This window comes from Protobothrops mucrosquamatus, unplaced genomic scaffold, assembly GCF_001527695.2.
Source record: "Protobothrops mucrosquamatus isolate PMUCROS unplaced genomic scaffold, P.Mucros_1.0 scaffold1835, whole genome shotgun sequence".
NCBI lineage: Eukaryota > Metazoa > Chordata > Lepidosauria > Squamata > Viperidae > Protobothrops > Protobothrops mucrosquamatus.
Genome location: NW_015387967.1, coordinates 185,878 through 210,877, shown reverse-complemented (window position 1 = coordinate 210,877; position 25,000 = coordinate 185,878). Strand labels below are relative to the sequence as shown.

Below are 25,000 nucleotides of genomic sequence, written 5' to 3'. Positions count from 1 at the left end.
AGAACACATTTCAGCAAACTTTATTGAAATTTCACCGACCGGAAAACATGATCGAGGCAGGTGGAAGCAGCCAAGCTAAAGACTTTTGAGTCCAACCTGCAAACCAGCAAATGGTGGAGACCTTGTGACTTTGCGTAGAAAAATCAGTCTCTCTCTTGTCCCGAGTGCAAAGCAGAAGAAGCTTCCTTGTGGTCTCGATGCCGGAGCGATGGTGGGCTGGGGGGGGGGGACACACACGGATCGAACTCCTGCTCACAGTCCAATGGTGTAGGAACGTCCCGTGGGGTTGTGGATGACCGAACACATGGGGGAAACCACAGCCCACTCGTACCACACTTTCTTGGAGTTGCTGGAACGCCAAAAGGCTACTCGGATCTTCTCGCCCGCTTGCACGGTCATGGGTTGCTGTGGGTGGGACACCATTACTAGCACCACAATCATTCCGGGCCAGATAAACATTACTTCACCCACCCCCACAAAGTCAGGTCCCACAGAGTCAGACCTCCACCACAGAGTCAGTCCCACCAGCATGTTTCCATACAGAAGTAGAGAGGTCATAGGAACACAAATATGTTTAAATTATTTGCTGAACACCTGGTTCTGCCACCTGGGCCTGGGAAGCTAAAGCCCATTCAATGGTTAGTTTGAATCTGTGTTGTCGCTGGGGTGGGTGGTGGGCTGATATTTTTCTCCTTATTTTTTATTCTTTTTAAAGCACAGTTTTTGTATCTTGTAAGCCGCCTTGAGTCGCCACGTGCGAGTAGGCGGCAATATGAATTTTCTACATAAATAAATATTCAAACTCATTTCCAATAAACACCTAATTCTTACACTGCTGTCTAATGTCTATGCATATTTACCCATGTAGTATGGCTGCAGTATTATTATTTATCATTATCTTCTTTACTACTAATCTATCTATCTATCTATCTATCTATCTATCTATCTATCTATCTATCTATCTATCTATCTATCTATCTATCTATCTATCATGTCTGTCTGTCTGTCTGTCTGTCTGTCTGTCTGTCTGTCTATCTATCTATCTATCTATCATTTTAGAATAGAATAGAGCTGGACGGGATCTTGGAGGTCTTCTACTCCAGCCCCCTGCTCAAGCAGGAGTCCCTAGACCAGGGGTAGGCAACCTTGGCTCTTTTATGACTCGTGGACTTCAACTCCCAGAATTCCTGAGCCAGCATGGCTCAGCTTGGAAACCTCTCCTTTCCCCCTCAGCGTGGCTGGCTCAGGAATTCTGGGAGTTGAAGTCCACGAGTCATAAAAGAGCCAAGATTGCCTACCCCTGACCTATACCATCTCAGACAAGTGACTATCTAGCGTGTTCTTAAAAATCTCCAGTGATGGAGGGAAGCCATTCCACTGGTTAATTGTCCTCATAGGAAGTTTCTCCTTAATTCCAGGTTGCTTCTCTGTGATTAGTTTCCAACCATTGTTTCTTGTTCTGGCCTCAGGTGCTTTGGAGAATAACGTGACCCACTCTTCTTTGTGGCAGCCCCTGAGATACTAGAACACTGCTATCATGTCCCCCTTATTTCTTCTTTTCTTTAGACTGGCCAAACCCAAGTCCCGTAGCCGTTCTTCATATGTTTCAGTCTCCAATTACTGGAGGAAATAAATGACGGAAATATCAATCAACTAGGAAAGGAGATGGAAGGCAACCAGGCAGGAGGGCAGCTCAACAAAGCTCGCTCCTACAGCTTTTTCTTGCTTATACAGGTAGTCCTCGACTTACAACAGTCCGTTTAGTGATTCACTTAACAACGGTGGCCGAAAAGGTCACACAATGGGGCAAAACTCGCTTAACCAATGTCTCCCTTGGCACGGAATATTTCGGGCCCAATGGTGGCCGTTAAGACGAGGACTACCTGTAATGTAAAACCCTTGCATATTAAAAGTTTCATTTTGTTAATAGTTTTCCTTGGTGAAAAATCTTCAAATAACTGCTGACAAAAGATTTATTCTCATGAGGGGAATTTTTTAAAAAAACAACAAAAAAACCAAAAACAAAAACCTACCTTAATGGGAAAGAATATAGGGAACCACGAAAACATGCCAGGTGAGTGAGTCTCAGGCCGGATGCCTAAAAGAAAGAAAGAAAGAAAGAAAGAAAGGAAGGAAGGAAGGAAGGAAGGAAGGTTGTTTTTAGGGATTCAGCAGCATCGAGGCAACTATAACGAAGGGTTTAGGACAGGGGTAAGCAACCTTGGCTCTTTTATGACTCGTGGACTTCAACTCCCAGAATTCCTGAGCCAGCATGGCTCAGCATGGAAACATCTCTCTTTCCCCTCAGTATGCCTGGCTGAGGAATTCTGGGAGTTGAAGTCCACGAGTCATAAAAGAGCCAAGGTTGCCTACCCCTGGTTTAGGAGAAGAGCCTTTTTTGTGCCATGGCCCCTGCCCTTTGAAACATCTTGCCACTGAGGGTGAGGCCCCCACCCACCCTTCTGGCCTTGAATAGGATAGAGCTGGAAGGGACCTTGGAGGTCTTCTAGTCCAGCCCCCTGCTCAAGCAGGAGAACCTATATCGTCTCAGACAAGTGACTGTCTAGCCTCTTCTTAAAAATCTTCAGTGATGGAGCGCCCACGATTTCTGGAGGCAAGCTGTTCCACTGGTTAATTGTCCTCACTGTCAGGAAGTTTCTCCTTAGTTCCAGGTTGCTTCTCTCCTTGATTAGTTTCCAACCATTATTTCATGTCCTGCCTTCAGGTGCTTTAATAATAATAATAATAATAATAATAATAATTTAATTTGTATTCTTTGGAGAATAATTTGACCCCATCTTCTTTGTGGCAGCCCCTCAAATGCTGGAACACTGCTATCATGTCACCCCTATTTCTTTTCTTTACACTGGCCGAATCCAAGTCCTGCAGCCGTTCTTCCTATGTTTTATTCTCCAGGTCTTTGATCATCTTACTTGCTCTTCTCTGAATTTTTTCCAAACTCTCAACATCTCTTTTGTGATGTGGTGACCAAAATTGGCTACAGTATTCCAGGTCTGGCCTCACCAGGGTTTTATACAGTGGTACTAATACCTCGCGTGATCTTGATTCTATGCCTCTATTTATACAACCCAAGATTGTATTAGCTTTTTTTAGCTGCTGCTGCACACGGCTGGCTCACGGTCAAGCGATCGTCCACTAGGAGTCCAAGGTCCCTCTCACAGTTACTGTTTTTGAGCCAGGTCTTGCCCAGTCTGTACTTGTACCTTTGATGGAGATGCATCAAAAAGGTGGTGGCTGGTGCGACATCCCCCGACTCCACTCAAGCCTGCGGTTTTTACTTGTAACCAATCCTTGTAATTTTATTTTTTTCTGTATTTTTATTACATTGTAAGCTGCCCAGAATCACTTTGGATAGTGCGATGGGCTTTGTATTAATACCACTTTACAATGCCTTGGTAAGGCCACACTTGGAATACTGCATCCAGTTTTGGTTACCATGATGTAAAAAAGATGTTGAGACTCTAGAAAGAGTACAGAGAAGAGCAACAAAGATGATTAGAGGTCTGGAGGCTAAAGCATATAAGGAAAGGCTGCTGGAATTGGGTATGTCTAGTTTAACGAAGAAAAGGACGAGGGGGGACATGATAGCAGTGTTCCAATATCTCAGGGGCTGCCCCAAAGAAGAAGGAGTCAAGCTATTCTCCAAGGCGCCTGAAGGCAGGACATGAAGCAACGAATGGAAACTAACCAAGGAGAGAAGCAACCTAGAACTAAGGAGAAACTTCCTGACAGTTAGAACAATTAACCAGTGGAACAACCTGCCTCCAGAAGCGGTGAATGCTCCAACACTGGAAGTTTTTAAGAAGAGACTGGACAGCCATTTGTCTGAAATGGTATAGGGTTTCCTGCCTGAGCAGGGGGTTGGACCAGATGACCTCCAAGGTCCCTTCCAACTTTATTATTATTATATACGAGTATAAATGTAATAAATAATAAAGGGGAAGGGCCCACTCTTCCTCTCCCGTCTTGAGGCTTCACTTAACGTACTGAGTGTGACATCGCCATATAGCTTCGTCTCAAAGTAGCCGGCGAAGCCGTGAAGCACCGTATTCACGTCCACCTGGAATTCCAGCGTTTGGTAACGGTTGTTGTCCTTGAGAGGGTCTGTAAGAGAGAAAAGACAAGGCAAAAAGGTATCATGGGACACCCAGAGGCTCTAAAGCAGGCATGTCAAACCCGCGACATACCATGGGCGCGGTTTCGGCATGATGCACACGGCCCGTGTGCCAGCATTTTGACACGCCTGCTCTAAAGAAAACAAGGATAAAATATCCAAGCCAAATCCAGCTGTTTTTAACAGAGTGGAAGATGGCTTGCTGTGGGTGGGTTAACCCAGGTTTTCTAGTAAAGTTTTTTTTTTTTTTTAAAGCCAGCCTTTCTTCTTATCTAGTCCAGGGCTTTTCAATCTTTTCACAGATTGTACCACTTTTAGGACATGACAATATTCGAGCACCACCAGTGCTTAGCAAGGTGTCAAAAACTTGATGACTAAAAAAAAAAAAGGGGGGGGGTATTTTGGGCTTTACTGGTTAGATTCATTTGTTGTTATAGAAATGGCTAGTTTATAATGTTATGGAAAAGTAAAAAGTTGGGTTCAATGTTAATGCTTTCTTCTACTGCAACAGAGGAAGTCAGAAGTCAATGCTTTTTCTTTTTCCCTTCTCCCCCTCCCTTTTTCCTTTTTCTCTCACCCTTGGCTCGCAAAAGCCCCTTGCTTGCTCTCTCACTCACTCACACTTTGCTTGCAAAGGTCACTTTCTCTCATTCACTCACACTTTGCTCGCAAAAGCCCCTCGCTCTCTCTCTCGCTCTCCACTCAAACACACTTTGCTCTCAAAGCCGCTCTCTCTCTCTCTCTCTCTCACACTTCGCCTGCAAAGGCCACTCTCTCGCTCTCTCATTCACTCACACTTTGCTCACAAAAGCCCCTCAGTCTCTCTCGCTCTACACTCAAACACACTTTGCTCTTAAAAGCCACTCTCTCTCTCTCTTTCACTCACTCACACGTCGCCTGCAAAGGCCACTCTCTCGCTCTCTCTCATTCACCCACACTTTGCTCACAAAAGCCCCTCAGTCTCTCTCTCGCTCTCCACTCAAACACACTTTGCTCTTAAAAGCCGCTCTCTCTCTCTCTCTTTCACTCACTCACACTTTGCCCGCAAAGGCCACTCTCTCGCTCTCTCTCACTCACACTTTGCTCACAAAAGCCCCTCGGTCTCTCGCTCGCTCTCCACTCAAACACACTTTGCTGTCAAAAGCCGCACTCTCTCTCTCTCTCTCATTCACTCACACTTTGCTCACAAAAGCCCCTCGGTCTCTCTCTCGCTCTCCACTCAAACACACTTTGCTGTCAAAAGCCGCACTCTCTCTCTCTCTTTCACTCACTCATACTTCGCCTGCAAAGGCCACTCATTCTCTCTCTCTCTCACATTCACTCACACTTTGCTCATAAAAGCCCTTTGGTCTCTCACTCTCTCACTCACACGCACTTTGCTCCCAAAAGCCGCTCTCGCTCTCTCTTTCACTCACTCACACTTCTCCCGCAAAGGCCACTCGCTCGCTGTCGCCTCACTGCTTCACTAACAAAAGCCTTTTCTCTTCTCTCTCTGTGTTTTTTTTTCTCTCCCTCTCCCGCCGAAACCTGCCCCTTTTATAGCTTCTCCTCTCTCCATCCTCCTCCTCCTTTTTTCATCCGGGGATGGATGTAGCCGCATGCGTAGATCCTGGGGCTTCTTGCCAAGCCCTGCAGCTCCAGCTGATCTTCTCCAGGCCTATGTAGAGCCGCTTCAGCTTGTTCCCTCCCCCGTTACACTTGGCTAGGGGTCACGTACCACCTACCAGGTGCTAAAGTACCACCAGTGGTACGCGTACCACTGGTTGAAAAACCCCGATCTAGACAACTAACAATCTAGTTTAGGCAAGTATCCCTTTCCACAACACCATATGGTATTTTGCTCTCCAAAAGCAATGTCCCTACCTGGGTTGGGGTGTCTGAAGGAGAAACAGGCTTTTGGCGGTGCTAGCTGGTGGAAGTTGTGAAGACGAACAACGTACGGCATTTCGAATTGAGCCTGGGAAGAAAACACGAAATAAAACAGAATAAAAACAGATTTTTAAAATGCCAAATGTGTTAGGGTTAAAGTGCGCTCTGAGCTTGGGTTTTTTTTCTTTCTTGCAGACGTTTCACAACCCACCTAGGGAACATCATCAGGGCTACTGGAAGATGCCATTCCCAAATCTTTTTTAATAGAAAGGTTCCAATTTCCCTTTGTCTCTAAGGATCAAATTAAAGGTTTGTAACGATTTCTCTTCAACGTGTAGGATGGAGTATACTACATGTTCGATTCTGTATACTGCTGGAGATTCCTTTTTGTTTCGTATCATTAATAAAATTAAATTTAAAAATTCTTCGGGGCACCCTGCAAATCTAAAGGATGTATTTAAATTAGGAGATTTAATTACAAAATACGTATATTTGATTATATACGTCATTTTGAGACACGAGATCCTTCATTATTTTAACAATGTTATTTTAACGGAAATAACTTGATTATTTGAATACACCTAATATTTGACAGTAAATAATTTTAGGAATTTTAGATGTTGGGCAAAAAAAAAAAAGGCTAAAGTGAGAATTAAGAAATTAGATGATGGAAATTACCAGAGGGATTATTTAAAAATTAAACATTTGTTTGAATGTGGTTAAAGTAATAAAAAGATTGTGAATATAAATGAAGATTAGTTTAAGAGGGATGAGCCCTTAAAGTAATATAATATGCCTTCTTTTTTTCCCTTTTGTGTTTGGTTTTTTGACATGAGAAATATAAAAATGTTGGGATGGTTTATATAAAAGAAATGTTTTCTGTTTTGTCTTTTTCCCCCCCTTTTTGCTCTTATTTTGTTTTATGATACAAGAAATGTAAAAATGTGATGGCTTGTATGAGAAAAAAGACTTAAACACCTAAGTGTAACTAATTTTGAGAAAATCTTAACCAGTAAAAATGTTTTGAATATTGTGGGAAAAACAAATTTAAATGAGAATTTTGCAAACAGGATTTACGATGAGGCCATCAAGATGATCAATGAAAAGAAGCTTTATATTGATGTGGCTGTTATCTGCAGAAACATGAGACAAATGTTTATATTTAATCGTCATTTATTTAAATAAGACCTGTATTCATTTAAGATTGGCAAAAGAGAATATTATTGGAAGAAGAGGAAATCAAGTCAAGCTATTATATGGACTATAGAATTATAGAAATTAATTGTTATTGTTTTTTAAACATTAACCCAGACAACACGACATTTACCAAATATTAAAGTGTATGTTAAATCAATAGAACATTTTTTTTTTAATTTTTAGGAATTTTAACCTGACCTTTATTGCATACATATTTTTTTCCTTGGGAAAAGCCCTACTTTTTATTTTTTTCAAGAGATCAAGAAAGCAACAAAGATGATTAGGGGACTGGAGGCTAAAACATATAAGGAACGGTTGCTGGAATTGGGTATGTCTAGTTTAACAAAGAGAAGGACGAGGGGTTTTTATAAAACCTTTTCGCTTTAGGCCTCCGCTGCTGTGTGCAAAAAGAAAAAAAGGTTCAATCAATCAATTTCAACTGAAAAAAAAAAAGATCTCGCAAAGTTGGAATTGATTGATTGAACTTTTTAGTCCCACCCAGTCTGCTGTTACCACCGCAGCCCCCCCACCCACGCCCAATTGGAACTCATCAAATCTGCAGACGACACCAAGCTGGCAGGAATAGCCAACACTCCAGAAGACAGGCTGAGGATACAGGAGGATCTGGATAGACTTGAACACTGGGCGCTATCTAACAAAATGAAATTCAATGGTGAAAAAAGTAAGGTTCTACATTTAGGCAAGAAAAACAAATGTACAGGTATAGTATAGGGAGTACCTTGCTCAATAGTAGTAACTGTGAGAGGGACCTCGAAGTCCTAGTGGACAATCACCTAAATATGAGCCAGCAGTGTGCTGCAGCTGCCAAAAAGGCCAACACAGTGCTGGGCTGCATCAACAGAGGGATAGAATCAAGATCACATGAAGTGTTGATACCACTTTACAAGGCCTTGGTAAGGCCACACTTGGAATACTGCATCCAGTTTTGGTCACCGCGATGTACAAAAGATGTTGAGACTTTAGAAAGAGTACAGAGAAGAGCAACAAAGATGATTAGGGGACTGGTGTCTAAAGCATATAAGGAACGGCTGCTGGAATTGGGTATGTCTAGTTTAATGAAGAGAAGGACGAAGGGGGACAGGATAGCAGTGTTCCAATATCTCAGGGGCTGCCCCAAAGAAGAGGGAGTCAAGCCATTCTCCAAAGCGCCTGAGGGCAGGACAAGAAGCAACAGGTGGAAACTAACCAAGGAGAGAAGCAACCTAGAACTAAGGAGAAACTTCCTGACAGTTAGAACAATTAACCAGTGGAACAACCTGCCCCCAGAAGCGGTGAATGCTCCAACACTGGAAGTTTTTAAGAGACTGGACAGCCATTTGTCTGAAATGGGATAGGGTTTCCTGCCTGAGCAGGGGATTGGACTAGATGACCTCCAACGTCCCTTCCAACTTTTTTATTATTATTAATTATTATTATTATTATTATTATTATTATTATTATTATTATTATTATTATTATTATTATTATTATTATTATTATTATTTCTCCAAACAGATTTTAATTTGTTTCTAGCAAAGAACACATTTGGGGACCCCCTCACCTCAGGATCGCGATCCTTCTCACGACAGGCCCGCACTTCGTTATAAAGCTTGGAGGATGAGATGGGGCCCAAGAAAGAGGTATAATCACAGGGGATGCTCACCCCTCCCTCTGTGCAAGGGGAAAAAGCAAAGACACATCAGTCACTTGCAATTAAAATAAGACGTTGAATCTATCTGGCTCAACTAATCAACAGGCCTTCCAGTTGGCTCACGGCATTATTACTACATGTAGTCTTTGACTTACAACCATTCAGTGACCATTCAAGGTTCAAAAAAGCGATTTACAACCAATACTTGCATTTACAACCACTGCGGCATTTTCCCACAGTCACGTGATCAAAAATTAGCTGCTTGGCCACTGGCATGTACCCGTGACAGTTGCAGCACGCTGGGATTGCAAATGCAATTCCCATTTGCAGCCTTGCCAGCTGGCTTTCTGGCAATCAAATTCCATCGGGGGGGGGAGCCCAGATTCACTTAACAATCCCGTGATTCGCTTAATGATTGTGGTGATTCACTTAAGAACCACGGCAAAAAAGATCAGGATTGTAAACCGCCCAACGTTACCCTATGTGGTAAGATGGGTGGCCCATAAATTTTATTAAGAAAAATAAAATAAAAAATAAATAAAACAACAAAAAATGAAATAAATTAAATTAAAATACAATAAAAAGCCATAAAAGAAAAAAATAATATTAAAATAAAATAAAATGTAATAAAACAATAAAAAATGAAATAAATTAAACAAAAACAATAAAAAATAAAACAAAATAAAAAATAGAACAAAAAATGAATGAAATTAAAATAAAATAAAAAACAAAAGAAAGGAAAAAAAATGAAATTAAAATAAAATAAAATAAACAATAAAACAAAAAATGAAATAAAATAAAAGTGTAATAAAACAATACAATGAAATAAACAAAAACAATAAAATAAAAATGAATTAAAATAAAATAAATAAAACGTAAAAACAAATAAAATAAAATGTAATAAAACAAAATGAAATAAACAAAAACAATAAAACCATAAAAATGAATTAAAATAAATAAAATAAAAAATAAAAAATGAAAAAAATTCAATTAAAAGAAAAAATAATAAAGGAAAAAATTTCAATTAAAATAAAATAAAATATAATAAAGCAATAACAAATGAGATAAATTAAACAAAAACAATAAAACCATAAAAAATAAATTAAAATAAAATAAACACAATAAAACAATAAAAAAAATGAAGTGAAATAAAATAAAAAGAAAACAAAAATAAATTAAATTAAAAAGAAACAAATAAACGAAATAAATGAAATATAATGAAATACAAAATGGTAAAATAAAAATAAAACAAAATAAAAAATAAAAATAAAATAATACTAGGCACGAATCCCTTAAGAACTGCCTTGCCCAACAGTGGAAGTTCTGCCTCTGGTTTAAGGACTCCCTGTGGTATGTAAATATTCTAAATATTTCTGACCCCAACTGTCGTTTTTTTAAAGCTTCCATAGTCTCTTTTTCTGACTCACCTTTCAGACAATGTTCTGCCCCGTCCAGGCACTCTGGGGACAGTTCGTTGTCGGCGAAGGAGCCCAGCAGTTCCGACACCATCAGATCCGCTTTCTCGGGGGCCTCCCACTCGCGCATGTCCCGGGAGACCACCGTCACCTGGGAACCCCATTCCTCGTACTGCCAGCTCTCCAGACTGGAGGGGGGGGGGAAAGCGCGGGAAGACGTAGAGGCAGGTCAAAGGGACTAGCACCTTCGATCATGTGGAAGACTTTCTCTCCACAAAACTGCCCGCAGAGCAGACTAATATTAAATACGATTAAATATTCATCTTCCATTCCCCCAGAAGCTAGAGGTAGAGAGGAAAGGACGAGAGACTGCTCTCCAAGCTGGCTGAGGGGGATTCTGGGAGTTGAAGTCCACGAGTCATCCAAGGGCCACGTTTGAAGACCCCTGGCTTCATCCATCACCTTTGGATCAGGAAAGGAGGGAAAAAAAGGAAGTGCTGTCTGAGCACATTTTTTAAAAATTCTGTGCCCCACTTCAGAAGTGCATGTAATACCCCATCTTATCCCCTGGGTTCCCGGTAGGACAAACTGGATTGGAAAGAAACCACGATGCTAATGGGTAAATTTCCCCCCACTGCACTTTGCAATGGTTCCAATAGCTAAGCCGCAAAACGCAAGATTAATCAGTCTTCTCTCGCCACGGTGCCCTCCCCAGATGTGTGACTCTCAATTCTTGGATTAGAACTGCCAATCTCCTGGTGACAAGGCCTCCAAATCACCCAATGCTTTTCCTGCCTAAGGTAAGACTAGAATTCCCAGTCTCCTGGTGACTGGCCCCCAAATCACCCAATGCTTTTCCTGCCTAAGGTAAGACTAGAATTCCCAGTCTCCTGGTGATTGGCTCCAAATCAACTTAAGGCTTTCCTTCCTAAGGTAGGACTAGAACTCCCAGTCTCCTGGTGATTGGCTCCAAATCAACCTGTGGCTTTCCTGCCTAAGGTAGGACTAGAATTCCCAGTCTCCTGGTGATTGGCTCCAAATCAAACTAAGGCTTTTCTGCCTAAGGTAGGACTAGAACTCCCAGTCTCCTGGTGATTGGCTCCAAATCACCCTGTGGCTTTCCTGCCTAAGGTGGGACTAGAATTCCCAGTCTCCTGGTGATTGGCTCCAAATCAAACTAAGGCTTTCCTGCCTAAGGTAGGACTAGAATTCTGAGTCTCCTGGTGATTGGGTCCAAATCACCCTGTGGCTTTCCTGCCTAAGGTAGGACTAGAATTCCCAGTCTCCTGGTGATTGGATCCAAATCAACCTAAGGCTATCCTGCCTAAGGTGGGATTATAACTTCCAGTTTCTTGGTGACTGGCCCAAGGTCCTCTCGCCAGCATTTGTGACTAACGCAGAACTAGAACTCGCTGTCTCCTAGCAACTGCTCCAAAGTCACCCAGCCAGCTTTCATGCCTAAGACAGGACTAGAACTCCCATTCTCCTGGCTTCTAGCCTTTGCCGCTAGACCAGGGGTAGGCAACCTTGGCTCTTTTATGCCTCGTGGACTTCAACTCCCAGAATTCCTGAGCCAGCATGGCTCAGCTTGGAAACCTCTCCCTTTCCCCTCAGCATGGCTGGCTCAGGAATTCTGGGAGTCGTAGTCCACGAGTCATAAAAGAGCCAAGGTGGCCTAGCCCTGTCCTAGCTCTAATCAGCTCCTTATTCCTCTGTCTGAGCCAGCATGAGGGAAACTTTGGCCCCTTCAAGGCTCGTGGACTTCAACTCCCAGAATTCCTAAGCCAGCATGAGGGAAACTTTGGCCCCTTCATGATTTGTGGACTTCAACTCCCAGAATTCCTGAGCCAGCATGAGGGAAACTTTGGCCCCTTCATGACTCGAGGACTTCAACTCCCAGAATTCCTGAGCCAGCCTGAGGGAAACTTTGGCCCCTTCATGATTCGTGGACTTCAACTCCCAGAATTCCTGAGCCAGCCTGAGGGAAACTTTGGCCCCTTCATGACTCGTAGACTTCAACTCCCAGAATTCCTGAGCCAGCCTGAGGGAAACCTTGGCCCCTTCATGACTCGTGGACTTCAACTCCCAGAATTCCTGAGCCAGCATGAGGGAAACCTTGGCCCCTTCATGACTCGTGGACTTCAACTCCCAGAATTCCTGAGCCAGCATGGGGGAACTATGGCCCCCTCATGACTCGTTGACTTCAACTCCCAGAATTCCTGAGCCAGCATGGCTCAGCTTGGAAACCTCTCCCTTTCCCCTCAGCATGGCTGGCTCAGGAATTCTGGGAGTCGTAGTCCACGAGTCATAAAAGAGCCAAGGTTGCCTACCCCTGCCCTAGACCACGCTGGCTATCCCCAAAACACTTTTTCCTGCACAATGACACCCACAGGCAGATTCCTCCCCCCGCCCTGAGCCCCCCCACCCCATTGGAACCAGAGCTTCACGCCAAGGACACGAAGTCAAGAACCAACTTACGTCACCACAGCGTTGGGGTTCTTCTCCACGGCGTAAATCTTCACGCGCCGGTTGGCCTGGCGGGCCGCTCGGAGGGAGGCGTTGACGAGAGGACCCCTACCGGCCCCCAACACCATCACCACCCTGCAGGTTGGATCAAAAGCAAACAGGGAGAAGCGTGGAACACAAGACAAGGAGACGACAAAAAAACAACATGCCGTTATCTCTAATTAGGGCCGGGCTAAGCTGGCGCCCCACTGGGGACAATCCAGCTAAAAACAGGGGGCAGCCCAGCTGGCGAACGAGCAATTGAGTGATTGTCGTGATTGTCGCAGGGCCAAAAAGTGTGTTTCCGCTCACAATCAAACACAAGCCCGCCCGCCCGCTGGGCGACAAGCACCGGCAGCAAATGAAGCCGAACGAGTGACTGGTCTCACTCCTTTCGTTAAAAAAGGGGAGTTGGCGGTGTGTGTGTGTGTGTGTGTGTGTGTGTGGAGAACGTGCTTAAAAGTGAGTTCTAATTAAAAAGGTGACTTTTGCATTGTGGTGTTTGCCCAGCTGCCTTTTTTAAATGAGTTTGTCTCGGATCACACACATCCTGGACGGAGTTGTGTTGGGCGATGTTGTGTTCCAGAGACCAGAAGGGGTGAGCAGGCGGTCCTCGACTTACGACCACAACGGAGCCCTAAATTTCGGTTGTGGCTAAGCGAGACGGCAGTTTAAGTGAATTCTGCCCCATTTTTACCAAAGTCATTAAGTGAATCGTTGCAGTTAAGTGAGGAACATGGTCGTTAAGTGAACCGGGCTTTCCCCCCCATGGACTTTGCTTGCCAGAAGGTCACAAAAGAGGGATCACGTGATCCCGGGATGCTGCGACCGTCGTAAATACGAGTCAGATGTCGGGCCTCAGAAACCTGATCACGTGACCGCGGGGGGAATGCTGCCAACGGTCATTAAGTGTGAAACATGGTCGTAATTTCCTTTTTTTCAGTGCCGCTGTAACTTTGAACGGTCACTAAAGGAACTGTGGTAAGTCGAGGACTGCCTGTGACATTATTGCTTTCCTACAGAAAAAAAAAAAGGATTAAAAATTGAGGGAGAGGCCACGTTTCAGCTTATTATGGGTGGCCCTCGACTCACAACCATTTTGTTTCATGACTGTTTGAAGTTCAACGGCACTGAAAAGGGGACGTATGTCCAGTTCTCACACTTATGACCATTGTAGCATTCCCCCCACAGTCATGGGTTTCAAATTTGGGTGACAACTGTTGTGTGTTTGTGGTGCTTGCAGCAACCGGATTCCCGAAATTGTCATTTGCAACCTTCCTACGGAGCTTCCGACAAGCAAAGTCAAGCCAGATTCACTTAACGACCGCAAGATTCACTTAACGACCGTAGCAACTCATTTAACAACTGTGGCAAAAAAGATAGTAGAATGGAACAGGACTCATTTAACAACTGCCTCGTTTGGCAGCCGAAAGTTTGGGTTCCACTGTCGACATAAATCGAGGACTACCTTGTATTCATTAATATTATTTAATGAAAGGAACCCAGGATGATTGACAGGTACCCTTGCATCCCTGATGCAGGTAGCCCCTCCCCCAGTGGGTCCGTCGTAACTTCGAACAGTTTCTGAGCAATTAGTCGCAAGTCAAGGACGGTAAGTCCGTCGTAACTTCAAACAATTCCTCAGCAACCGGTCCCAAGTCAACTCCTTGACTTGCGATTGGTTGCTTAGCAACTGCTCCAAGTTACGACAGACCTACCATCCATATTTGAAGATGTGACGGTTGTCTCCCGCAGTCACGTGACTACAATCTGGTTGCTTGGCAACCAGCCCGTCTTTACAGCCATTGGGGGCGTCCCGTGGTTACATGACCGCCTTTGACAACAATTTGCTTCCAACCGTCAGCAAAACTGGCCTGTAGCAAACCACTGACCACAGCAGGGTTCGCTTTGTGACCATGGATTTGCTTAATGACCACGGCAAAAATGTGAGAGTTTTACAACCTTCCCAACTTACGACCATGATGGGCAGGCTTTCCACGACGGTCGTTAAGTCAAGGACTACGTGGTACACTTTTCTAGGAGGGTTGAAATGCGGCAAAGAGGTGGCAGATGTATCTGACACATTTTGGCAACCTACGTCCAAGGATTGTGACACACACACACACACACACGTGCCTCCACGTTGGGGTTCCTACTCACTGGACATTCGTGTCTTTCTCCTCGTCGGGAACACGGTCCAAGAGGCACCGGTATATCGCCTGAACAGAGAAAAGCAACACAACAACTTTAGTTTTCCCTGTCTAGAACAGGGGTCTGCAAACCCCGGTCCGTGGATCGGTACCGGGCCGCGGCATGCCAGCAACCGGACCGCACAAACAAAACCCCATCCGCGAGATGCAGACAGCACACAAAACCACGCACCCCTCTGGTCCGCGGAAAAACCACTCTCCACGGAACCGGTCCCTGGTGCCCCAAAGGTCGGGGACCTCTGACCTAGAATACTGAGAGTCACACAAGCATTATGGCTGCCTTCAAAGGGCCAGTTGCATGTAAGACTATGTATCACAGTCTTCACCCTATCACCCTAACCCGTCTTGACTACTGCAACACACTCTACATGGGGTTGCCCCTGAAGAGCATCCGGAAGCTCCAGTTGGTGCAAAATGATGCAGGTTTTGTACAGACCTCGGTGTGCAAATGTGTCACTGCCAAGGTATTAATTTAATAGCTAAATAGCTTATGTAATGATGTAATGTAATGTCAGGTGGATGATGCAATGATAGGAATGACTCAGCAGGGTCTGTGTCTCTTTAAGAGCAAGCAGGGTCTGTATCCCTTTAAGAGCCTGAGTATAAAAGGGAAGGCTTTTGCTGGAGTGTCTCTCTCTCTCACTCTGTCTGTTTCCTGCTGTAACTGCTATGTGTTGGATCCTGTTGTATTACCACGTATATGTATATTGTTCCTGGTGTATGATATTGTAGATAGTGTAAGATAAACTACCATTTAATATAGACCACTGTTTACTGTATTTACTCCTGGGTTATCTCAGCGCAATAAGACTGCATGCTCTGACAGTCACCTCTTCTGAGGAAGCTGCGTTGGTTGTTGATTTGTTTCCGGGTACAATTCAAGTTGTTGGTTGTCACCTTTAAAGCTCTTCATGGCTTGGGATCAGGTTATCTGAAGCTTGCCGGTCACCTCTACCCGACCCATTAGAACAGGGAGGAGAGAATGTTGTGGGTCCCGTCCCCTAAGGAGATGCATCTGGCGGGACCCAGAAGGAGGGCCTTCTCCGTGGTGGCTCCCTCTCTCTGGAACATCATTCCCTCCCCCCGAGATTAGACTGCCCCCAACTCTAACACTCTTTCAGAAGGCGCTGAAGATGTGGTTCTGCTAGCGGATCTGGGGAACCCAGAGCGGGCTGTAACCCATTAAACGGCTAGTATTAAAGTTGGACCATAAGAAAGGCTGAGCGCCGAAGAATGGAGGCCTTTGAACTCTGGTGCTGGAGAAGACTCCTGCGAGTCCCTTGGACTGCAAGGCGTTCAAACCGGTCAGTCCTAGAGATCAACCCTGACTGCTCTTTAGAAGGCCAGATCCTGAAGTTGAAACTCAAGTACTTTGGCCACCTAATGAGAAGGAAGGACTCACTGCAGAAGAGCCTGATGCTGGGAAAGATGGAGGGCAAGAGAAGAATGGGACGACAGAGAACGAGGGGGCTGGATGGAGACACTGAAGCAGCAGACGTGAGCTTCAATGGACTCCGGAAGATGGTAGAGGACAGGAAGGCCTGGAGGAACGTGGTCCATGGAGTCGCGATGGGTCGGACATGACTTCACAACTAACAACAATGAATGTGTGTTGTCGCCGGGGTGGGGGGTGTTTCTTATTTTATATAATTCTATTATTTTTCTTCTGGTTATTTTTCATTCTTTTGACAAGAGTGTTTTTATAGCTCTCTAAGCCGCCTGGAGTCACCACGTGCGAGTAGGCGGCATTATACATTATACATGTTCTAAATAAAGAAAAATAAATCAAGATTAGCTCTGAGCAGTAGGAGAGACCGAGCTGCAGATCTCTCGCCAGGAGGAGCAGCAGTAAAGGAAGCGCGTGCACTCCAGCAGGGCCCGATTTTTCGACTAGCTTTGGGCTGGGGTCTGGCGTGCGCGCAAACCTCCCGTCTCACGTTTCCTCGCGTCTTTGGGGGAAAAGTCCGCAAGGCGCGCAGCTACTTGTGGGAACGTGCAGCGCAGACGGAGGAAGAGGAAGAAGGAAAGGAGGCGAGGGGTGAGAACTGAAGCAACACACAATCCAAGCGCCTTCCGTCCTTTCTCTTTCCTTCCCTCCCTTTCCTTCCCTCGCCGGTCCCTTCCCTCCCAGGCAGAGGGTGCTTTAGCCTTTGATTTTTACTCAAATCAACTCCTCCTTACTGCAACCCTGATCCTCTCTTTTCTCAGCCATCAGTTGCGGGAACGGGACAACTTGCCACCGCCAACTCACCATGGCTAACTCGCCGCGGGACAAAGTAACAATTCTATTTAATTCTTTAAAATAAATAAATAAATAAATTTAAAAGTTTGCCATTCCTATTTCATTCTGTCCCTCCTATTGCATCCTTTCTTTCGTGGTTCTATTCCAACGTTTGTGGGTTTGTTTGTTTTTTTTGATATTAAGAGTAATTTATGTCCCGCAACGAGTTACGCGTAGTGAGTTGTCTGCGGCAAATTGTCCTATAGAGCAGGGCTTTTCAACCTTTTCACCCATTGTACCACTTTTAGGATATGGCAATATCCGAGTACCACCAGTCGCCTAGCAAGGTGTCAAAGACTTGATGACAAAAAAAAAAGGCACTGAAAAAAGTGCCCCCCAAGCCACAGCCGAGCAAGACACCTGCCTACCCGCCCAGCGGCGCTCTTCCTCCTGTCCGAGGTTTTCATTGTGAGCATTTCTGTTGAGGATTGGCAGCGGGGGTGGGGTGGGGTGTTTGGTTTTTATTCCCCCCGTCTGCTGGGTGGTTGCAGCACGTTTTGGTCACTTCACATGACCCTGGGACACTGTGACCATCATAAATATAAATCAGTTGCGAAGCATCTGAATGTAAATCACAAGACCCTGGAGATGCTGCAACATTCCAGCTGATCGGCGCTTCTTCTGGGCTCAGCAGAAGCGCCCGGATCAGCGCTGCTTTCCAGCTGATTGGTGCTTCTTCAGGGCTCAGCAAAAGCGCCAGGATCAGCGCCGAGCTCCAGCTGGAGCCTGGCGCTGATCCTGGAGCTTCCACTGAACCCTGACAATCCCGAAGCGCCGATCAGTTGGAAAGCGGCACTGATTCTGGCGCTTCCGCTGAGCCCTGACAGCCCTGCAGCTCCAGCCATCTCTCGCTCAGGCTTGTGCGGCGCTGCCACCGGTTCAGCTCATTCCCCTCCCCCGCTACCACTTTTCTAGGATGGTCGCGTACCACCTGCCAGGTGCCAATGTACCACAGGTGGTCCCCCTACCACTGGTTGAAAAGCCTTGCTATAGACCCATCGGTTGCACCTTCATTTAATGCTTCGTGCCAGTCTTATAGACCGGGAGGGTGTCCCCCAACCTGTGGGCTATTGGCCCGTCTATTGACCACCGGGCCGTGTGAGTGGCTGGCTTGGGCACAGGTGTGCAAAGCCTGAGTCGTGCCAGCGTCGCTGCAAAGCGTCGCACGTGTTTGGGGCCTGTCATGCCTTCGTCTGAGCCTCAATCTGCGGAGGAAAATGAGCTGGAACGGGACCCTATGGAGGTCGAGGGGTCTGGGGCTTCAGAGGAATGTGGGGAAGAGCAGGCCGAGGCAGGCCAGGGATCTTCAGGATTGGGACAGGAGGAACAGGAGAGGCAGAGTTCAGGCGATGAGCAAGGTCCACCCCCTCCTGATCCTAGAGCACGGAGAGTGGAGAGAAGGAGGGAACAACGCGGGCAGGCTCAGCTACTACTCAGTAGTAGAGCGTCCCGCCCCTCTCCACAAGGCACACCTGGAGACTGAGATTTAAGGAGACGCTGTGGGGAGAGGCAGTTGTCGGGAACAAACGCTGATTCCTTGGAGTGTTGTGTATTGCTGCTGATCTCTTGTTCTGTGACTTCTGTTTGAAAACCTGGAAACTTTGACTGTCGGACTGTATTTCGGATTCTCTCTTTTGAAAACTGCTCGGATTCAAACAGATTCGTTCAGTTTATGTTTTCTTCCTTGTTATCTCTAGGGCCTTGAGTACTTCCTTATGCTAATCAGACTGTATCTGAACCTACCTACCTTCAGCCAGAGTCGGCTGAAGGTGTGTGTGTGTTCTGTTGTTGAGAGGCTTGCCAGCAAACGTGGGAGCATTTGGGGGAAATTTGGAGCAATAAAAGAACTGTTTGAATTGCCAGCTGACTGCATTGCCTCTGTGCTGTGCCCTGGGTCATCACAGGGCCCTACTCGCATGACCGTCGCAGGCGTTTGCGGCCCTACTCGCACAAGCATCGCAGTGTTCACCGCCCCATTCATGCAAGTGTCATGGGCATTCGCAGCCCCTCATACGAGCGTCGCGGGCATTCACGGCCCCATTCATGCAAGCACTTATGGCACCGCTCACACGAGCAATGGGTGTTTGTGCACACGCGCCTGCATTCGTACACACAAACTCCGTCCCCACAAAACCATCCCTTCTTTGCCCCCTCCTCCCGCCCTGGGACGCCAAACCGCGAAAGATTGGGGACGTCTGTTGTAGACTTTTTCATTATTTCAGCAAATCGCCGCCTCTACCTCTTAGACAACTGACCTGCTGGTACTGGGAATATTTGATGGGGTCCTTCTCAAAAACTTCATAAGTCTGGGATTCCAGATTGTCCATCAAGGGCTGTTGGGATCAAGAACCAAGGAGAGGCATTTGAATCGGGGATAATCCATAGAAGGCAAGAAGCAAATTGGCAGAGCACAACTGTGGAATTCAACTTCCCTCGTCACTATTTGAGATAATTCTGAATACAGGTAGTCCTCGACTTAATGACCGTGCGTTTGGCGAACGTTCGAAGTTACAGAGGCACTGGAAAAAAAGGACTTGTTTTTCACACTTCCGACCGTTGCAGCATCCCCGGGATCACGTGATCAAAATTCGGACGCTTGGCAACAGGTTCGTATTTATGACGTCCCTGGCGTCACGCGATCCCCTTTTTTACAACCTTCTGATGAGCAAAGTCAATAGGGGAAGCCAGATTCACTTACTAACATATCAACTGCAGTGATTCACTTAGCAACCACGGCAGGAAGGTCGTAAAACGGGGATACTTCTCACAGCTGTTAAAGCTGTCTCACTTTGCAGCGGGACGTTTGGACTCAATTGTGGCCGTAAATCGAGGACTACCTGTAATTTAAGACATGGTCAAGATTGAGCCGGTATGATGCCCGCTAGCTTCTAACGTTAATCAACTTGCCATAGAAAAGCAGGGAGGGGTAGAAAGTGAGGGGAGGAAACAGAATTCACAGACCGTGAGAGCCTGTAAGAACGCCAAGGTCACTAATGCAGGTGCTCAAAGGAGAAGTGGACTGTTCCCATAACCAAAAGAAGCATTACTATTGGACACGGGTCGGCAACCCGTGACTCCAGAGCCGCATGTGGCTCTTTGAGCCTTCTCCTGCGGCTCCCAGCCGCCATTTGCACAGAGAGAGAGAGAGAGAGAGAGAGAGAGGAACTTGCGCTTCCCTTCTCTCCCTCTCTCTCTCTCTATTTGCATCTGTGCGTCTGTGTGTAAAAAAGAGAGTGGCCTCACGCTGTCCTCCGACAAGCTGACAAGCTTATTGGGCGGGGCTCCTGCCTTCGCTGCATCAAAGCAGGAAGCAACAGAAAGCAGGAAGCAGCAGCTCTCTGTCTCTCTCCCTGTCTCTGTCTCTCTCTCTCTCTCACACACACACACAGTGGGGGAAGAAGACTGGCAGACCAAGGGCAGGAGGGAGCCAGCCCAATAAGAATGTGTGTCAGCTTGTTGGAGGACAGCGTGAAGCCAGCTTGCCAGATGAGCAGAAGATCAGAGGGGGGGAGAGAGAGAGAGAGGGAGGGAGGGAGACAAAGAGAGGGAGGGAGGGAGGGAGAGAGAGAACTCATGCACAGCAGCCTCTATTTCTTTTTAATTAAACTCTTCAATCAAGTTCTTCCCCTCCTGTGTGCGTGTGTGCGCGCGCACATGCGCCCGCGCAACTTTTGCAACTCCCAGTGTTTTCTTTTCTCTGAGAAACGGGTCCAAGTGGCTCTGTGAGTGTTTAAGGTTGCCGACCCCTACTATTGGACAATGTGAACACCCAGCAGGTGGAGTCAAAGGGAATCTACTGTTTAACTAAGCAAGCTTTCGCGCGGGAAAACCAGAGCTGGTTTTGCTTCTTCGGTTCCGAGTTGGTGTATCCAATAAAGTTTTACCTTTCGGGATTTAAATGCCTTGCGGGATCCTTTCCCTTGGGGATATTCTAGACCCCAAATCTTTCTGAAGTTCGGTCCACCATGCCAAGAAGGGGAGACTCACCTGCAACGGAGACTGCAGGTAATCTTCGTAACCTTTTGCAAAAAGCTCGTAAGCAGACGGAGGTGGCCGATTCTGGCTGAGATACTCCAAGTATTGCAAGTAGGAGCAGAATTCCTTTCCCGGATGGTGGTGGGCTCCTGTGATGATGAACTGCACCTCAAGCTGAATGAGGGGGAAAATAAGAGGTTCACCCGGAGAGGGAGGGAGGGATGGAGGGAGGGCGTGAGGGAGAGAGAGAGAGAGAGATTGGCTGGACCGAAAAGAGGACGAACCCAACAGAGATAGGGGGAAAAAAAAGACTTACTTTAAGCAGGCGAAAGATCAGACGCTGATGCATTTTGGAAAGAACAGGAAACCCTTTCTTATTGGTTAAGAAGATGCTGGTGGGTAGGATGGCTGCTTTGATTGGCTCGCCCAGCCAGCGGTTGATGACGTGATTGGATGGCAGGTCTGGGCCCACCTCCAGCGCTGCCAAGAACGGAACAGAAAAGAGTTTATCGGCGGGAGGAAGCGAAATGGCGCGGGAACCTTGCATCTCGGCACTTACCCACAGCCACACGCTTGTTGTAGTCGCACAATGTTCGGAAGCTGTGCCACCTGCGAAAAGAAGGGAGCTAATTGGGGCACTCAAGAAAGACTGGCCTCACCAATCACCTCTCTCTCTCTCTCTCTCTCTCTCCCTCCCACACTCCCTCCCTCTCTCCCACACTCACTCACTCCCTCCCTCCCTCTCCCTCTCTCCCATACTCCCGCCATCCCTCTCTCCCTCCCCCTCTCTCTCCCACACTCTCTCTCTCTCTCCCTCTCCCACACTCCCTCTCCCTCCTTCTCTCTCCCTCCCTCTCCCACACCCCTCCCTCTCTCTCTCCCTCTCCCTCTCTCCCATACTCCCTCCCTCCCACACTCCCTCCGTTTCTCTCCCTCCCACTCTCCCTCTCTCCCACTCCCTCCCTCCCTCTCTCCCTCCCTCTATCTCTCTCCCATACTCCCTCCTCTTCCCCTCTCTCTCCTTCCCTCCCTCTCTCTCTTTCTCTCTTTTTGCCAGAAAGGGCTCACAAAATTAGCAGGTGTGGGGTGATAATCGCCAGGAGATGACTCACTAATTGGAATAATAAGCAATACCCACTTCACAAACAATCCTCACACTACTAACAGATTTGTTGTGTGGTTGTGTTTCAAAGCTGCCAAAAAGTAGCGCCTCGAGGCCGTTTCCTCTGACGGAGGAAACACTCAAAATAAATAAAGGAAGTCGTTCGCCTTACGACCCATAATGGTGGCCAAAATTTCGGCTGCTAAGCAAGACCGTCTGGTGAGTTTTTGCCCCATTTTACGACCTTTCCTGTAAAGTGAACTGCTGCGGTCGTTAAGGTGATCAGACGGTTGTTAAATGAATCTGGCTTCCCCAGGGGCTTTGCTTGTCAGGAGGGTGCAAAAAAGGGGATTAACATGGCCCCGGGACACTGCAACCGTCGTATGTATGTCAGATGCCAAGCGTCTGAAGGTTGAGCCCAGGGATGCTGCGACGGTCGTTAAGTGGGAAAAACAGTCACAAGTCGCTTTTTTCAGTGCTGTGGTTAATTTCGAACGGTCACTAAACGGGGACTAACCTGTACTGTCAAATAGGGACACATGGATTTTAAGAGAATAACCCAAGGCCACATTTGACTGACTTCTCTCTTTCAAGATAAATTATATTACAGCGGTGAATTAATTGAATTCAGCACCTTAGTTCTGATCCAGCAAGACTTATTCCTAAGGAATGCAGGCAGTCCTCGCTTTATAACCGTTCGTTTAGCAACCGTTCGAAGTTGCAAGGGCACTGAACCAAAGGGACTTACAACCGGTCCTCGTGCTTACGACGGTTGCAGCACCTTATGTGGTTGCCATTTGCGCCCTCCCTAGCTGGCTTCCAGCAAGGAAAGTCAATGGGGGAAGTTGGATCCACTTAACAGCGGTGTGATTCGCTTAACGGTGGTGTGATTCGCTTAACGATGGTGTGATTCGCTTAACGGCCGTGCGAAAAAGAAGCCGCAAAATTGGGTGCGAATCACTTAATCGTGGCCTGGCCTAGAACCAGAAATTCTGGTTTTCCCAGCTGTGGGACTATCGCTACACCTCAGTAGCCATTCAAAGTTCTTGAGAAACTTGATTTTACTGTTCGACTCGTCCCATACAAGTGGTCCTCAACTTACGACAGTTCATTTAGTGACCGTTCAAAGTCGAAAGGGCACTGAAAAAGTGACTTATGACCCCTTTTCCACACTTACGACCTTTGCAGCATCTTCGTGATCATGTGACCAAAATCCAGATGGCGCAGTAAGATTGTGTGTTTGTTGTCATTGTGAGTTGTGATGGGGGGGTGCACGAAGGGAGGCTCAGCCAATCTCATTGTACACGTGTTGTACTTTGACAATGAAGGATTTGTATTGATAATTGTTGCAGCGTCCCGGGGTCACATGATTTTGCGACCTCCTGACAAGCGAAGTCGGATTCGTTTAACGACAGGGTTACTAACTTATCCCCTGCAGTGATCCACTTAACCATGGTGGCCAGAAACGCCATGAAAACGGGGCAAAACTCATTTAACAGCCGACATTCTGGGCCCCAATTGTGCTCGTTAAGTCGAGGACCATCTCTGCAGCTGAGTAGCTACTCAAACCCGCTTGAGAAAAACTTGATGTGACCGTTCAACTCATCTCGTATTTCAAACATCGGCCAAACATCCTTGGACTCTTAAAAAGACTTCTCACTTACCACTGCCAGGTCTTCTCCTCGCCCGTGCAGTCCTCGTCCCCGGCCGGCAGGGCCTCGTTTTCAATCACGTCATCTCTCAAGTCTTCGGGGGCCAACAGCGGGACTCGCATCCAGAACTGGCACAGGAGAGAGAAAAGGAACCTTTAAATCTGCGGTGGGTAGGTTTACATATGTATGAATAATACAGAGAATAACAGAGTTGGAAGGGACCTTGGAGGTCTTCTAGCCCAACCCCCGGCTCAGGCAGAAGACCCTAAACCAGGGATCTTCAAACTTGGCCCTTTTAGGACTTGTGGACTTCAACTCCCAGAATTCCTCAGCCAGGCACGCTGGCTGCCTGCCCTAGACCATTTTGGCCAAACGGTTGTCCAGGTCTCTTCATAAAAGCCTCCAGTGTTGGAGCAGCCACAGCTTCTGGTGGCAAGCTGTTCCAGTGGCAGTAGGGAGGGATCTAAGGAGGCGAAAACTACATGCCTTCTTAGAGGGGTGCTTTTCTAAATTTTTAGGGGGTTCGGGGTTGGCACGAGGGGAACCAGGGGAGTCCTCTCGGAGGCCAAGGCCAGTCCTGTCTGGGGGGCGCGGAATGGTAAGGGAGGAAACTGGGGGGCTGGCGGAGGGTGGTGTGATAGGTAGTCAGTGGGAGGGGCAGGTATGGCGGGAGCAGAGGACCATATCGGGTTCTGGGAGCACGCACACGCTACTTACAAGCTTGTGGGTGCTCCGATCCTCAGAGCTCCACTCGATCTCCAGGGACCTTAGATCCTCCGGCCAGGGCCCATCGGCTGATGTTGTGCAATGCCAGGTCTGTAGTAAATAAGGCCCCCCTCATTCAAGAACTGATTCACGAGGGGGGAGCGGACCTGGCGGGTATCACCGAGACCTGGCTGGGCATGGAAGGGGGAGTCCCCCTTGTTGATCTATGCCCACCAGGTTTCCAAGCATTCCATCAGCCGAGGGCCCGGGGTAGGGGCGGGGGGGTGGCGGTCATTATAAGGG

The 25,000-nt window shown here is 46.8% G+C and overlaps 1 protein-coding gene across 1 annotated transcript in view; it reads right to left on the bottom strand.

Moving 5' to 3' along the window:
* Positions 1 to 15: 15 nt before the first annotated feature.
* The window catches only part of PRMT5 (protein arginine methyltransferase 5), a 37,817-nt gene continuing 12,832 nt past the window's right edge, over positions 16 to 25,000 (bottom strand). Inside the window, exons 5-17 of the mRNA XM_015823322.1 lie at positions 24,005 to 24,120; positions 21,798 to 21,847; positions 21,555 to 21,718; positions 21,251 to 21,412; positions 19,519 to 19,596; positions 14,933 to 14,991; positions 12,746 to 12,868; positions 10,280 to 10,455; positions 8,763 to 8,872; positions 5,999 to 6,092; positions 4,009 to 4,125; positions 2,034 to 2,098; positions 16 to 405 (exon numbers count right to left, since the gene is read on the bottom strand). Of these exons, the coding sequence (XP_015678808.1) occupies positions 253 to 405; positions 2,034 to 2,098; positions 4,009 to 4,125; positions 5,999 to 6,092; positions 8,763 to 8,872; positions 10,280 to 10,455; positions 12,746 to 12,868; positions 14,933 to 14,991; positions 19,519 to 19,596; positions 21,251 to 21,412; positions 21,555 to 21,718; positions 21,798 to 21,847; positions 24,005 to 24,120 (1,467 nt within the window). The 3' untranslated portion in view covers positions 16 to 252. The remainder of the gene's footprint in view (positions 406 to 2,033; positions 2,099 to 4,008; positions 4,126 to 5,998; positions 6,093 to 8,762; positions 8,873 to 10,279; positions 10,456 to 12,745; positions 12,869 to 14,932; positions 14,992 to 19,518; positions 19,597 to 21,250; positions 21,413 to 21,554; positions 21,719 to 21,797; positions 21,848 to 24,004; positions 24,121 to 25,000) is intronic.